At 40.2% G+C, this 13,828-nt stretch overlaps 1 protein-coding gene across 1 annotated transcript in view; it reads right to left on the reverse strand.

Annotated features, from left to right (window-relative positions):
* Positions 1-13,828, reverse strand: part of slf1 (SMC5-SMC6 complex localization factor 1) — a 37,309-nt gene that overhangs the window by 21,209 nt on the left and 2,272 nt on the right. The window contains exons 4-16 of the mRNA XM_083527621.1: positions 12,139-12,314; positions 11,990-12,045; positions 11,719-11,869; positions 10,161-10,346; positions 9,940-10,008; positions 9,391-9,537; positions 8,759-8,928; positions 8,476-8,610; positions 7,451-7,595; positions 7,151-7,298; positions 5,695-5,840; positions 4,975-5,087; positions 124-200 (exon numbers count right to left, since the gene is read on the reverse strand). Coding sequence (XP_083383747.1) covers positions 124-200; positions 4,975-5,087; positions 5,695-5,840; positions 7,151-7,298; positions 7,451-7,595; positions 8,476-8,610; positions 8,759-8,928; positions 9,391-9,537; positions 9,940-10,008; positions 10,161-10,346; positions 11,719-11,869; positions 11,990-12,045; positions 12,139-12,314 — 1,719 coding nt within the window. The remainder of the gene's footprint in view (positions 1-123; positions 201-4,974; positions 5,088-5,694; positions 5,841-7,150; positions 7,299-7,450; positions 7,596-8,475; positions 8,611-8,758; positions 8,929-9,390; positions 9,538-9,939; positions 10,009-10,160; positions 10,347-11,718; positions 11,870-11,989; positions 12,046-12,138; positions 12,315-13,828) is intronic.

Here is a 13,828-nt window from a genome sequence, read left to right on the forward strand (position 1 = left end):
AAAAGCATCTGAAAGCTGGTTTATTAGTTAACAAAATATGAATTTCCAGTCTGTCTTTGTATGATTGTTTCAATATGGATGTACCTGACGAAGAGGTGGAGGATGATAAGGATGAGTGCTTACCTGCTATATTGACTCGACGGAAACCTTTCGGCATGTTGTCCTTCACCAAGGTGGCGCCGCCCACACACGCTTTTTCTCTGAACACACACATGAACCACAACTTTTAGACAGAGAGAGAGAGAGAGAGAGAGAGAGAGAGAGAGAGAGAGAGAGAGAGAGAGAGAGAGGAGTAGAAAAGCTATATGTGATATGATTTTACTGGCACGCAGCCTGCAAGATCAAGAACATATACATCTTACATTATAAAACCAGCTCCAAAACACCATACTTACACTTACACACACACACACACACACACACACACACACACACACACACACACACACAATCACTCCAAATGGATCCTGAGGTATCATTAGATCAGTACCACTGCCAGAGAGCATCTTGTCAAGCCAAAGTGGAGGCCTGGGCATCAAAGTGTGTAATTCCTTTTAGAGGCCCATAACTAAGGCACACACTGGGACACTCTGTGGTGCCTCTTATCCACAGGGACAGAGCTGAAGTCCTGAGCAGTCTATAAGAAAGCTGGCTAAATGGGCTTGTGAGTGCTCTTCCACTGTGGGCAGGATTGGGCCGGATGGCTCGGAGAGAGCGTCTGTGTGTCCTGTCTGACTCGCTGCTGGGAGACACAGTGATGGTGAAAGGACCCTCATGCCGAAGAGGACAAGGAAATGAGATCCTGAGTGGAGCGAGGCTATAAATGTGCCGTGCTGGAGAAAAACACTCGCACTTCAGACATTTACAATGCAGTTTCTTCAGTCCTAACCTCACAAATTTCAAACTAAACGGTAGAGTCAATGTTTAAAGAACATATGGGACTGATATCATAATGAATTTAGCGATTTCACTTAATCAGTTGGTTAAACTGAGTGACGCTGCTTATTTGGATAAAATACATACTCAAATTACACAGCTCACTAAAGACCTAAAGACAGGAGTTGGTGCTGGAAGTGGCAGAGTAGAAAATGCTGCGATTTACTACTTAGTGGTGAGGATTTTTTTCTTTATACATTGACGAGGATGAACAGGATTAGAGAGGAGTTTATTAGAGAGACTTACGTGAGGGTTAACGTGAATAATACTGATTATCTCTTCACCACGGCACCTGTTAGTGGGTGGGATATATTTAACTAGCAAGTAAACATTTTGTCCTCAAAGTTGATGTGTTAAAAGCAGAAAAATGGGTGAGCGTAAGGATGTCAGTGAGTTTGATGAGGGACAAGGTCAGAGCATCTCTGGCTAGGGTCAGAGCATCTCCAAAACTGCAGCTCTTGTGTGATGTGTCTGGTCTGCATTGGTCAGTTTCTATCCAAAGTGGTCAGAGGAAGGAACAGTGGTTAACCGGCGACAGGCTCACAGACAGCCGAGGCTCATTGAGGCCCGCTACTAACAGACCAGCTACTGTAGCTTAAATTACTGAAGAAGTTAATGGTGGTTCTGATAGTAAGGAGTCAGAATACCCAGTGCATCACACTTTGTTGTGTATGGGGTTGCTATGCCTGATCAGTGTACATACTGTATAGTTTATAAAATACTATAAATTGTATCTTTTTGCTAAATAACGTACTGTAATTTGTTAAATTATTCGCAAGTATACTCCCCCATACTGATCAGCATCCTTTAAGATTCCTGGGTCGACTTACCATATTTTTACATTATGATGGAGTCATTGGAACGCATATCCTTCCCAAGTCATGGACTACATGTATATAAAAAAGACGTTTTATACGTTGAGCTCAAACATTGTATAGGTATAGACAATTTACAAGTGTTTTTATATCATGTGTTTTCAAAAAGGCTGTAGACACCTGGAAAAAGTTTCCCTTCTTGATCCACACTTTCATTCAAAACACTGTTGCTTATGGATTCAAATCCGGATACGAATGGTCATTGAAATCACTGCCCGGACCTCCAGACAGAGGCAACTAGGATTTTGGATGGAATTTGTTCGAAATGTGCCAATAATACGTGCTGATACTGTATGCCTCAGAATTATTTTAGCAGTGTTGAGCTTCAATCGTATTCGTAAGGGCAGATTACTAGAGGTAAACAAAACAAATCTGAAACAAAGTTTCTGCACAAAAGAAAAATTAGCAATCTGCAAAATGCACAGGACTCACACAGAACACTGCACGCACAGGACAAACGCGCACCCATTCCTGCTAGTGCGACACAGTAACCACCTAGATTTTTTTTTTCCTTCTTTACCACATTTTCTTGCAATTTAGTTGCCAATTTCCACCCATTAGCTAGATCTTTTCCAGCACACTGCATGAAAAAATACTAGTTTATTGGCCCTGCCTGTGTTTTGTTCACACATAACAGCGTGATTCTTATTCACAAGCCGAGTCCAGATCAGAACGTGAGGAGCCCATCTCTCTCCATTAGCCATCTTAACCCTGACTAATATCTCATGATGAGGGACAATGGCTCCATTACCTCTCTCTTTCTCTCTCTCTTTCTCTCTCTCACACACTCACACCACTCTCAGACTACCTTCACTAGGCCCGAGATGTATGGGAGACGTTCTAATAGTGCCTGTGATAGGTTTTATCATTAGTATTATACCGTAATAATGGCTCACACAAGACTGAAAGGACAGAGGAACAATGGAGAGGGCAACTTATCTGAACATAATTAAGGGTAAAATTGTTTGGTGACAGACACAGGCAAATTCCAAGCATGAAATCTCAATAGTGAGGATTGTATTTGGGGTACAAATACCACGAGTTCTGCTCCGAATCAGGCCTAGTGTATAAATGAATTTCATTTTGGAAAGAGAAAAAATTAAAAAATTAAAAAATTAAAAAATAAATTCCCTGTTTCTCTTTTCTGCCAACTCAAAATCACTTTCATGGGGGCCATATAAATTGACAATGAGAAGCACAGAGGATTTGATATTAGAAATATTCGTACATACGAGCTGGTAGCAAAAGGTTTTGACACTAGTTTTGTAACAGCACAAGGCTGCACGCACAGTGACAGGAAGCGCCGACCTTCATAAGTCAGTGTGCCAAAAGACATCGTCCTGTGTACATCGGGAGCTGTGCAGCTGCTGCTGCTATTCTGACCACGTGTGTTACCACGTCCACGATGAAAACGCAGACAGCAGGTTAGTGAACAGCAAAAGTGAAATTCTGCATGAAACTGCACAAATTTGCCACAGAGATATTTGAGATGACTAAACAAGGTTGCAGGGTGCTGCCAGAAGTCGTTTGTGGTGTTTTGAGTGGCACGCGTGCTTCAAGAGTGGAAGAACATCGCTGGAAGACGACAAGCGACCAGGAAGAACTTCAACGAGCTCTACCCACGTAGATGTTCAAAACCATTCGGTAACTTGTGCATGATGATCGTCGGAGACCAATTCAATACACTGCTGCCATTGTCGGCATGTCATATGGAACAGTCCAGGCGATCATCACGCCTGATTTGAACAGGTTGGACATGGCCTGTTTCTGCCAAGTTCTTCCCCATGCTGGTGCCCCAGGAGCAGAAGGAACACCACTTCAAAGTCTGCCAAGAACTCTGTCAGTGTGCCGTGGGCGACCCATCCTTCATGTCGAGGCCAAGTGCAGGCTCATTGCCCTTTTTGACATTGTACATAGAGAATTTGTCCCCAGACCATCAATAGCAATCTCTACTGATTTTTTCTACTGGTTTTAAGGCGTCTAAAAAGAGAACATTTGGCGAAAGTGACCAGACCCAAACGGAGCTAGACTTCGAAACTTTAATACCTGTACATCTAATCAGCCAATCATGTAGCAGCAACACAATGCATAACCTCATGCAGGTAAAGTTAAAGAAACTCGATTCAAAAGAAAAGGTGTAATTGTTGGAACTTTCATTGTGGTGCCACAGAGGCTGGTTTGAGTATGAAGTTTTTGGATATTACACGTTTCCCTGCAAGTTTGAGGTGAACAATAACCCTTCACTGCATGATTTTATGCCTTGCACTGCTGCTACATGACTGAATATTTGCATAACTACAGGGACAAAGGTGTACAGTGGTCTGAATAAAGTGATGATATACACAAAGCTGAAAAAGTGCACATCGGTAGACATGTCCTTAAAATGTTTTGAGTTTCTGAACCAGGAAAAGCAACGTAAAAGCGTGTGACTAGACTCTGGTTCACGTGTATGTGTTTTAGGTTCATTAAAACTAAACAAATTCATCCAGCAATTAATTGTATCTAGCTAGAATTCCTGGCAAACAATCACTGACTTAACAGACTTCCAAGAAAGATGAGGTCAATGACATGCTGATGGCTTTTGAACACGTTCCAAAGTGAAACAATAAATCAGCTTAATGAAGCAAAGAACAGTGCAGGATGTGGTATTTTATGTGCGATTCTACAGCAGACAGAGCACACACACACACACACACACACACACACACACACACACACACACACACACACACACACACACAGTAAATGTAACTTCCACCAAATCCATTTGTAATATTTGTAATATGTCCCTGTTTGCCAAACCCTGTTTGAAGGGACCTTCATGGCACAGGTGAATGAATGCATTCAGAGAAATTTTGCCTACAAGTTTGAATGATGCAAATAGTAAACATTATTAGTAAAGGTGTGCTGGAAATCTGCAGTTTTGAATGTAAAATCAGTACATGCCTGGTAAACATTAAACATAGTCAGGAGTATGAGGCACAAAAGATAAATAGAACTATAGAATCTTATTTCCATCTGCTGCAAATTCTTGCTTTCACACCAACACTTCCTCCTCAATGATCTACAGAGTTCTGTTTCTTTTTGACCCATATACAGTACATACATACTTACACGCATACATTTCTATATATAAATATATATATGTGCGTACAAAACTCACCCCGCATTCTGACTGTCTGAACTGGATGCGGCGGTTCTCTCAATCAGCTGCTCAGATGAATGCCTGGATTTACACCCACACAGCTGCCCCAGGGCACTCAGGTAGGTGAAAACCTCCAAATGCACAAACACTGCACTTTAATATCCCTCATTCTTCCTCTGTATCTCTGGAGATATTTCTTTTTAAATTACATTCAGCTTTCACCATTTAACAAAAACCCCCCCTCAAAAAAACCTTTTTTCCCCTTTTAGCCAATTCTACCTCCATCTTCACAAATTAAACAGATTATATGACATTGCTATCAAATGCATGATTCAGATTAGTCAGAAAGTGTTCATTAACTTGCTATAACAGAAGTTCTGGCAGCAACAAATCAGACATTACAAACTTTTCCCATATCACAATTGCACATTAATGTGTTCGATCTAAAAACTTCATGGAAAAACAGGGACTTTTGTGCCAGACATTGCGACACTTAATAAACAGATTCAAATGTGTATAATTGATTATTTTAACATCAGTGATGTGATAAATGCAATCATGTGGCTAAAAAGTATATATATTAATGTAATCTTAAGCTTCAAGGAATTAATATGTTGTTGTTCTTTTTTATGCAGGGAATCGTGGTGAAATCTGGTTATAAGTGGACCCCCAAAAAAACAAAACAATGCAGAGCAATCACAGGGCAAGACCTAAAAAATAAAATAAAATAATAATTACTATCTTGTGGAGGGAGAGTGTCTCTGACCGGATGATCAGGCCATTCCTAGAGCAGATGTTTCTGTAGATTGCATCAGCAGTGAGCATCCTGAGCCGGTGAGATGGGAGGGCAGGAACCAGCTCCCTAAGAATGTCTGGATGGAGGTCTAAGGGATGATTGGAAGGTAGAAAGAAAGTGCTGTCTGTTAATAACACTACAGTCTGAAGAACACATTTGATGTAGCAAATCCCAACAAAATCAGATGACATTAAAATCAATACTCGGCTAAGTGTTGCGATGAGACGTTCTCGCCCGTTTTTAGATCGTTGCCAGGAATTGCACACTTGACAGCTGTTGCTTGTGGAATTTCTGACGTTTACTCCATTTATCACATTCACTTCTAAGCAACATGTTGAGGAAAGCTGATCCAAAGTCGATTGGCTTGTTGCAGTACATTCTTATTTCTAATGTATCACCTTGCATACCGATGCTGCATCAGATATTGCTGATAGAGGGAACTTTTCTCGAAGAAAACTGACTATTTATGAAAGTAGTTTCGGTCACTGGTTTGTAACAGTCCAAAAAAAGTTTTTTTTACATCTTAGACTTCAACAGTGAAAACAAAGAAGCCGTTTTACGAACACAACGTTCCAAAACATTAAATACATGAGGGACCTTTGAGTCAAACCGGGACTTTTAATTTAATTAATTGGTGTGTCCTATTACTGATAGGTGGCGCACATGTCGTGGACCGGTCCGTAAACCGTTAATCGAGATGAACGACAACAGTGTTAGAGCATGCATGGAACAGCGTGTGGTTATCAAGTTTCTTGTGATATCTACAGAAGACTTTACGGCGATGAGACGATCAGCCGCAGTAGGACATTTGAATGGTGTAAAAGTTTTAAAGATGGCCGTACGTCCCACGTTGACAATCTCGATCGTGGTGGTTCCCAGATGACACAGTGAAGCAGACTGACAAATGTTTCTATGCTGAATCTTTCCAGGCGTTAGTTGGATGCTGGGATAACTGTATAAATCCTGGCAGCCTTTATGAGCTAATGTAGCATAGCCATTTTCTTTACATACACAATTTGGACAGATGGTTTGTGAACATCTGACCATAAAACTAGATAATGGACTATTTCCCATTGTCTTGAGCTGAGTTCAGAACTCTATAGGAGATCTTCCACTCCAACCCATGTAAACCACATCTTCATGGAGCTGGCTTTGTGCACAGGGGTATTGTCATGCCTCCAAATTTGTGGTAACAGTTTGGGGAAGAAACACATATGGTGTCCCAATACTTTTGTTAACACAGTGTTTGATTGAATTGTGTTCAAGAAAGTGATTCCTGGTTTAATCCTGGTGAAAAAAATTAAATAAAATAAAACATGCCATATATAATATCTAGTGTATTTTCCAAGCCTCGATTCAAACACCACTGCTCCTGTGAGTTCAAGCAATGCTTGTTACCTTGACACAGGATAGCTATGTACTCTGCAAAGTCCTGAAAGCCATTCTGCACTATCAGGCTGTTGTACCGAGTGTGTTCCAAAGCCCAGTACTCCACCACTACAGCCAGGATCTCCTGAAGCGTACCCAACACTCGCAACCTCCACTCCTATCAAAGCAAACACACAGCACACGGTCTCTCACAAACCAGTTGATACCAAAATAACACACATTTACATACATGTACATCCACGTCGATAGATTCAATCATTAACAGCAATCAGGAACTAGAAGTGGGAAGTAAGAAGTTCGATTTAATACCTGAGAGGAGTGAAGAGCCCAGAGTGTGGTTTCCACCAGCAAGTCAGCCAGCTGCTGCAGGGCTTTCGAGCTCAGCTTCGTCGTCTCCCACACGCCCCAGAACATGCTGTAGAGCACAGAGCCCTGCGAGCCCGCCGCACGCCCACTACACACAGCACAACACCGACTCAGAACCTTTGTCATGACCGACGCATTTTATTGTGTGAAAAGTGCAGTGTGTGATGTTTGAAAGTGTTTCTCGGAAAAACTAATCTCATATAAAAATCGAACAAACTGGGCCGAAATATTTCCCAGCAAAAGACATCACAGGTTTCCTTATGTTTTTTCTAGACCTGAAATTATATACATTATATTGAAATCTGCTTAGCATCGACCCTTTAAAAGTCAACTAAGTAATCATTTTAAGAGAATAAAAAAAATAGCATTTATCAATAATAAATTGTTCGAGTCGTATTGCGTTTGTTTAGCCACTGCTGGCTTTAATCGATCACTGATGCAAAACTACATAGTGATTTGAATCTATTTAAAATGAACTGTATTAGTGAAACAATATTCTGCAGAAGTTCTTTCTAAGCAAATGCATTCATTATGTTTCATTCCCTTCTACATACAACACCGTAACCCTTTCTACACTTCCAGCTTTCCCAAAGCCTGCTTAACAAAAGCTAATCCTAACTAGCTAACAAAAGCTTTAAAGCTAGCATAGCTTCTCAAAAAAGAAAAGAATGCAAATAGCAACCAGTACAGGTCTGTTGATTTGATGTGTTGTCTTGTGTTCGTTTATGTTGCTTTACGTAGCACATGGTTTTGGAAGGTTGTTTCGTTTCACTGAAGATTTTACTGTGTATTTAAAATAATAAAAAACACTTGACTAAAGCAGTAGTATGGAGTAGTATGTTTCACAGAATGCTCTAAAGAACAAACAAACAAAAAAAACTAATACAGAAGTAATCCAATATATTTGTAATTAATAAGCTAAATGATTCCACATCCCTCAAAGTGACTAAACCGTTTTATCCTCTTACGTTGTGGCCATGCCGTGCAGCTCCAGCTGAAACAGCCTGAGAATGAAAGCTTGCAGCTTTCCATGGAAATGGAGAAGCTCTGTTGAGGCGGGACTGGGCAGCGAGTGACAGGTCTCTGTGCTCCCCAAGCAAAACCTTAAAAACCAGAATGTGCAATTTGGTCACAAATCATGGTCGATATTCAATGCACCAGAGTCAATAACAATTAAAATATAATTACAGTTTAACAGTTAACCAAAATCTAATGACAATGTGCTTGGAGAAATGTAATCCGATTCCGTACCTTACGGACGTTTGTAGGAACGACCACGCCGGGAGCGTTTTACACTCGGGACACTGCAGGATCTTCAAAAAGTACTTGACGCTCGCAGGACAGCGCCACGTAGGGTTATTACACAGTATGTCATTCAGGACAATGTTAAACAGGCTGAGAAAGTACGGCTCTGCTTCACCCTGCGTGTGGAGGTACATTTTACAGCTGTTAAACACTATTTTAACCCTATGCACGCACATTAATTTGAACTAGACGAATGCCTACTAAGTGGAGGAAAAATAAAAAAATATCACTTTTGCGCTCCAAACGGAATCGTATCGCAAGGTCTTAACGGATTCCCATGTCTTTCTAACAGATTGTTTAGTGCCGAGATCCCCGACCACCGGACCATAACCAAGTGCTGAGCTGCTACAGAGAGTAGCAAGAACGTTCCGGAAATAAAATGTCACAGTCCAAGTTGATGTACAACGTACTTGCACTTGCATCTTTATAAGATTTTATGTTAATTAAATAGTTATATAAGTAAATGATAAAATGTTCTGAGAGAATATTTTCAAAACCAAACTGGTCCATGGCGTACAAATGGGTTGGTGCCACTTGTGGGTGTATATCCTAGGTGTGGAGATGGTGTGTGTACATACCTGAAGGGCATGCTGCATGCACTCACGGAGCACCAAAACTGGAGGAAGCACACCGGGGTGCAAACAACCCCGCACTTCTTCCAGGGCCTGGGGGAAAAGCCCGCACTCCACTATGCTCTGAACATTACTGAAATCCACCGCTGTGACCTGCACAGAACAAGACACAGACAGAAAGAGAGAGAGAGAAGAGACAGGAAATGAGAAGGGTAGAAGAACAGCAGGGTCAGCATGGCTACGTCAGTCAGACGGGTTAAAGCAGTGCAGTAAAAGCCACAGTGACCACGAAGCAGAGAATAAGGACAATCGGTGTTTCTTTAATAGACGTGTCAATCACAAGGCCAACAATCAAAGCACCCTGTTTAAAATCAGGTGACTTGGATATAATGTATCCTTCAGAAAAAAAAAAGGAAGTGACTAATAGAGCTAGAAGTGACACAAAGGAAATTGAATGACCCGAGCCGCTTGATGAGCCAAATGTTCATTTCGCTTTGCTGCCAGAGAAGCACATGTTGGACGTATTAATATGATTCTGGGGAAATTTTTATTCACCTGTGTTGGAAAGACAGGATTGTAGTAGGCACAAAACCCAGGCACTTTCAGCAGCTTTCTTTTCTGCACCTGTAACGAGAGGTGACCGTAAGGTCGGGTACTAATGGTTGAATTCGGATTGTCTTTTGTGATTCAAGTTTCACAGTCAGGAAATTGCAATTAGAAGTAATTATTATTAAACTACTTAAATGGATGTCTGGATGAATCAAATCGGTATTTACCTCCATTCTGGTGACGTAGTCTTTAAGTGTTTCCTCAAGCATCATGAGAAAGGAATTATCAGTAACATCCATTGGCTCATCCTTCACCGTTATAGATGTGCACTGCGTGACCTCCGGGTGAACACAACTCGCCTGCTGGCTCACTTTGTTCGAATTAATGGAGCAGTTCAAACCAGAGCACAATGCCTGTAACAGAGCAAGAATGCAGCGCTCACAATCAGGTTATCACACGTGCATCTGATGCAACACTGCTTCAACCCATTGATATTCTATTTATGAATGAACAAACAGTCTATTCAGGCTATAAAGAAAAGTCTACACAGCACATCATGTATTACTGGCAGCGATGTACATGAGGAACAAAGCATTACCTGATTTGCTGTGTTCTTTAGCTCCTGCCAGCAAATCTATTTTGTGTATCTAGACAAAGGTATATCTATCTATCTGGGAAAAACGTTTGTCATCTATCTATCCATCTATCAGTTTGTCATCTATCTATCTGCACAAATGTTTGTCGTCTATCTATCTATCTATCTATCTATCTATCTATCTATCTATCTATCTATCTATCTATCTATCTATCTATCTATCTATCTATCTATCTATAAAAAAGCTTTTCATCTCTCTATCCATCTATCCATCTATCTATCTGGACAAAAGCTTGTCATCTCTCCATCAAGACAAAAGCTTGTCATCTCTCTATCCATCTATCTATCCATCTATTAGTTTGTCATCTATCTATCTGCACAAATGTTTGTCTTCTATCTATCTATCTATCTATCTATCTATCTATCTATCTATCTATCTATCTATCTATCTATCTATCTATCTATCTATCTATCTATCTATCTATCTATCTAAACAAAAGCTTCTCATCTCTCTATCTGGACAAAAGCTTGTCATCTCTCTATCCATCTATATATCCATCTAGCAGTTTGTCATCTATCTATCTATCTATCTATCTATCTATCTATCTATCTATCTATCTATCTATCTATCTATCTATCTATCTATCTATCTATCTATCTATCTATCTATCTGGACAAAAGCTTGTCATCTCTCTATCAAGACAAAAGCTTGTCATCTCTCTATCCATCTATCTATCCATCTATCAGTTTGTCATCCATCCATCCATCTGACCATATGATCTGTATGTGTTTTTTCAACATTTCATTCCACATTTGGTGTTATAATGAAATCCACTCTTCTGGGAAGATGTTCCACTGGATTTGAGTATACTTGTGGTGATTTGTGCTAATTTAGGCAGAAGGGCAATACTAAAGCCAGACACTGAAGTGAGGAAGCCTGGGGTGCAGTCAACGTTCCAATTCATCCCAAAGGTAGAACTAGGTATCAATCATTTTCACTCCAACCGATAACTGATTATTTCCTTTTATATTCCACAATTATTCAATTTCAAATGAACTTTTTTTACTTATAAATAAACAACATATTTTGTCTAATTTCCCGCCCATTAAAGCTTCAGAACATCTTTCATTTGAGAATTTACTGCTGTGGTATTAAAATAACATTAACCAGTGTGAAAAGTAGAATTTACCCCAAAGAGATGCTCAGCAATGTAGGTAATGCTGAAATAAGGTGCAGCGAGTTTCTGAGAGGTATTGGGTTGTGCTTTGGTTAACACATGTGTAAGAGTTTTTGTGGCAGATGTAGTAGTGCAGACCACAGCCTTCCCTGCTTTCAGTATTCTGAGATAGAGAAAGTGAAAGAAAACAAGAGAGATATTTATGTAGCAGCTGTAATCCTTTTGATGCCATTCGCACAATAAATAAACACAATTCTGTTTTCCAGTTCTTTCAGGTCCTCACCTTTCAAACATGGCTCTCCTGACATGGTCTTCAATCTCAAGGTAAACAACCCAATCCTATTTGGGAAAGGAGAAAAGAAAAAAAAAAAAAAAAAGATGAAATTTCTAGATTGCTTCTCTGGGTAAATTATGCAACACTAGATTCCTGACCTGAAAAGCTCCAGACATGATGCCTCGGGCAACTTTCTCCCTCCATTTCTGAGGAGGGTTCGCAATCACAGGAGCGTTCGGATTAGCTGTGAAGTTTAACTCGTACGAGGCTTCGGGTAGCCATGCTTTGTGTTTCACGCTGTCCAGAACAAACTGGGGGGTCACGATCCATTTCCCTAAAACACAGAGCATGGAAAGGTGAGTAAAAAAAAATAAGGAAGTAGGATTAAAGCAGGGGTCATCGACCTTTTATAAACTCGGAGCTACTTCAAAGGTTTTGCATAATATACCTTGTTTGATACAAACTTCCTGAATAACAAAGTATCATGGCTCCCCTTTAATAATAATATAATTAATATTCATATATTTAACCATTAAAGGAATAATCAGGTCTTATTCCAACCTATGTTTCACATTGGAAAGAATTTGAAAATGACAGTATTACAGGAATGTCTGTTATTGGATAAAGAGGTTTGTATCAACGCACTTGCTTATGTTTCTATAGTAACGACTTCTACCCGCACATGAATGGTGGACAATTCACATGAACAAATAACTGTTGATATGGTGATGGTTCCTGTGTGGAAATGTAGTCTCCAGTATTAGCACTTAGTAAATCAAAGCTACTGTACAAACCTCAGTAAGGAGTGCATTGAGACAACGATTTTGATTAAACAAATATATAAAGCACTATTCGTAATAAAAAATAAAAAAAATAATGAAAATTTTGTTCATGTTTTCAAATCACTTTGATAGAAAAACCAGAACAAAACACTTCAGGTTGTGTTTTTCAGATGAATAGAATCCTAACATTAGTCATCTCAAAACTGTCCTGTTATAGAACAATAAACAACTAGGGGATAAGGAAAGTATTTTAGGACCAATCACATCACTCGGTTTTCGAATATTTTCCCATAACTGCACACATGGGTATATTACATTCCTTAATCTCAAACAACATTAGAGTACAGTCAAAGCAAACTCTTTTCTCTTACCAAGTGATGTCACTTCTGAAGACGAATTAAACAGATTCGACACTTAATTTAGAAATATACACTAGATTTTGGAGTGTGTTTATGGAGATTTATGCTCATTCAGCCCAAAAAAGCTTTAGTAAAGTCAGGAAGTGATGTAGGGTATGTAAGGAGGCCTGGGGACAGTCAGCGTTCTAATTCATCTCAAAAGGTGTGCAATAAGGTTGAGCAGGCAACTCAAGATCTTCCACTCCAACCCACTCATACCTATATCATGGAGTTCGACTTTGTGATAGAAGAGTATCTGAGTGAAAGGGAAAGTTTATAGGACTGTGGTGAGACCTGAGATGTTGTATGGTTTAGAGACAGTGGCTTTGAGTAAAAGACAGGAGGTGGAGCTGGAGGTAGCAGAGCTGAAGATGTTGAGGTTTTCAGTGGGAGTGACGACGATGGACAGGATTAGAAATGAGTTTATTAGAGGGACGGCGCATGTAGGACGTTTTTAAAAAAGGTGAGGGAGGCGAGATTGGGATGGTTTGGACATTTGCAGGGGAGGGACATGGAGGTTTATCGGTAGGTGAATGCTGATGGAGCCACCAGGAAGGAGGAAAAGAGGAAGACCAAGGAGGAAATTTATGGATGTGGTGAGGAAAGACATGCAGGTAGTTGGTTTAAAAGAGGCAGATGTAGAGGACAGGGGGGGTGTGGAGACAGAT

This window comes from Silurus aristotelis (genome assembly GCF_946808225.1).
Source record: "Silurus aristotelis genome assembly, chromosome: 23".
NCBI lineage: Eukaryota > Metazoa > Chordata > Actinopteri > Siluriformes > Siluridae > Silurus > Silurus aristotelis.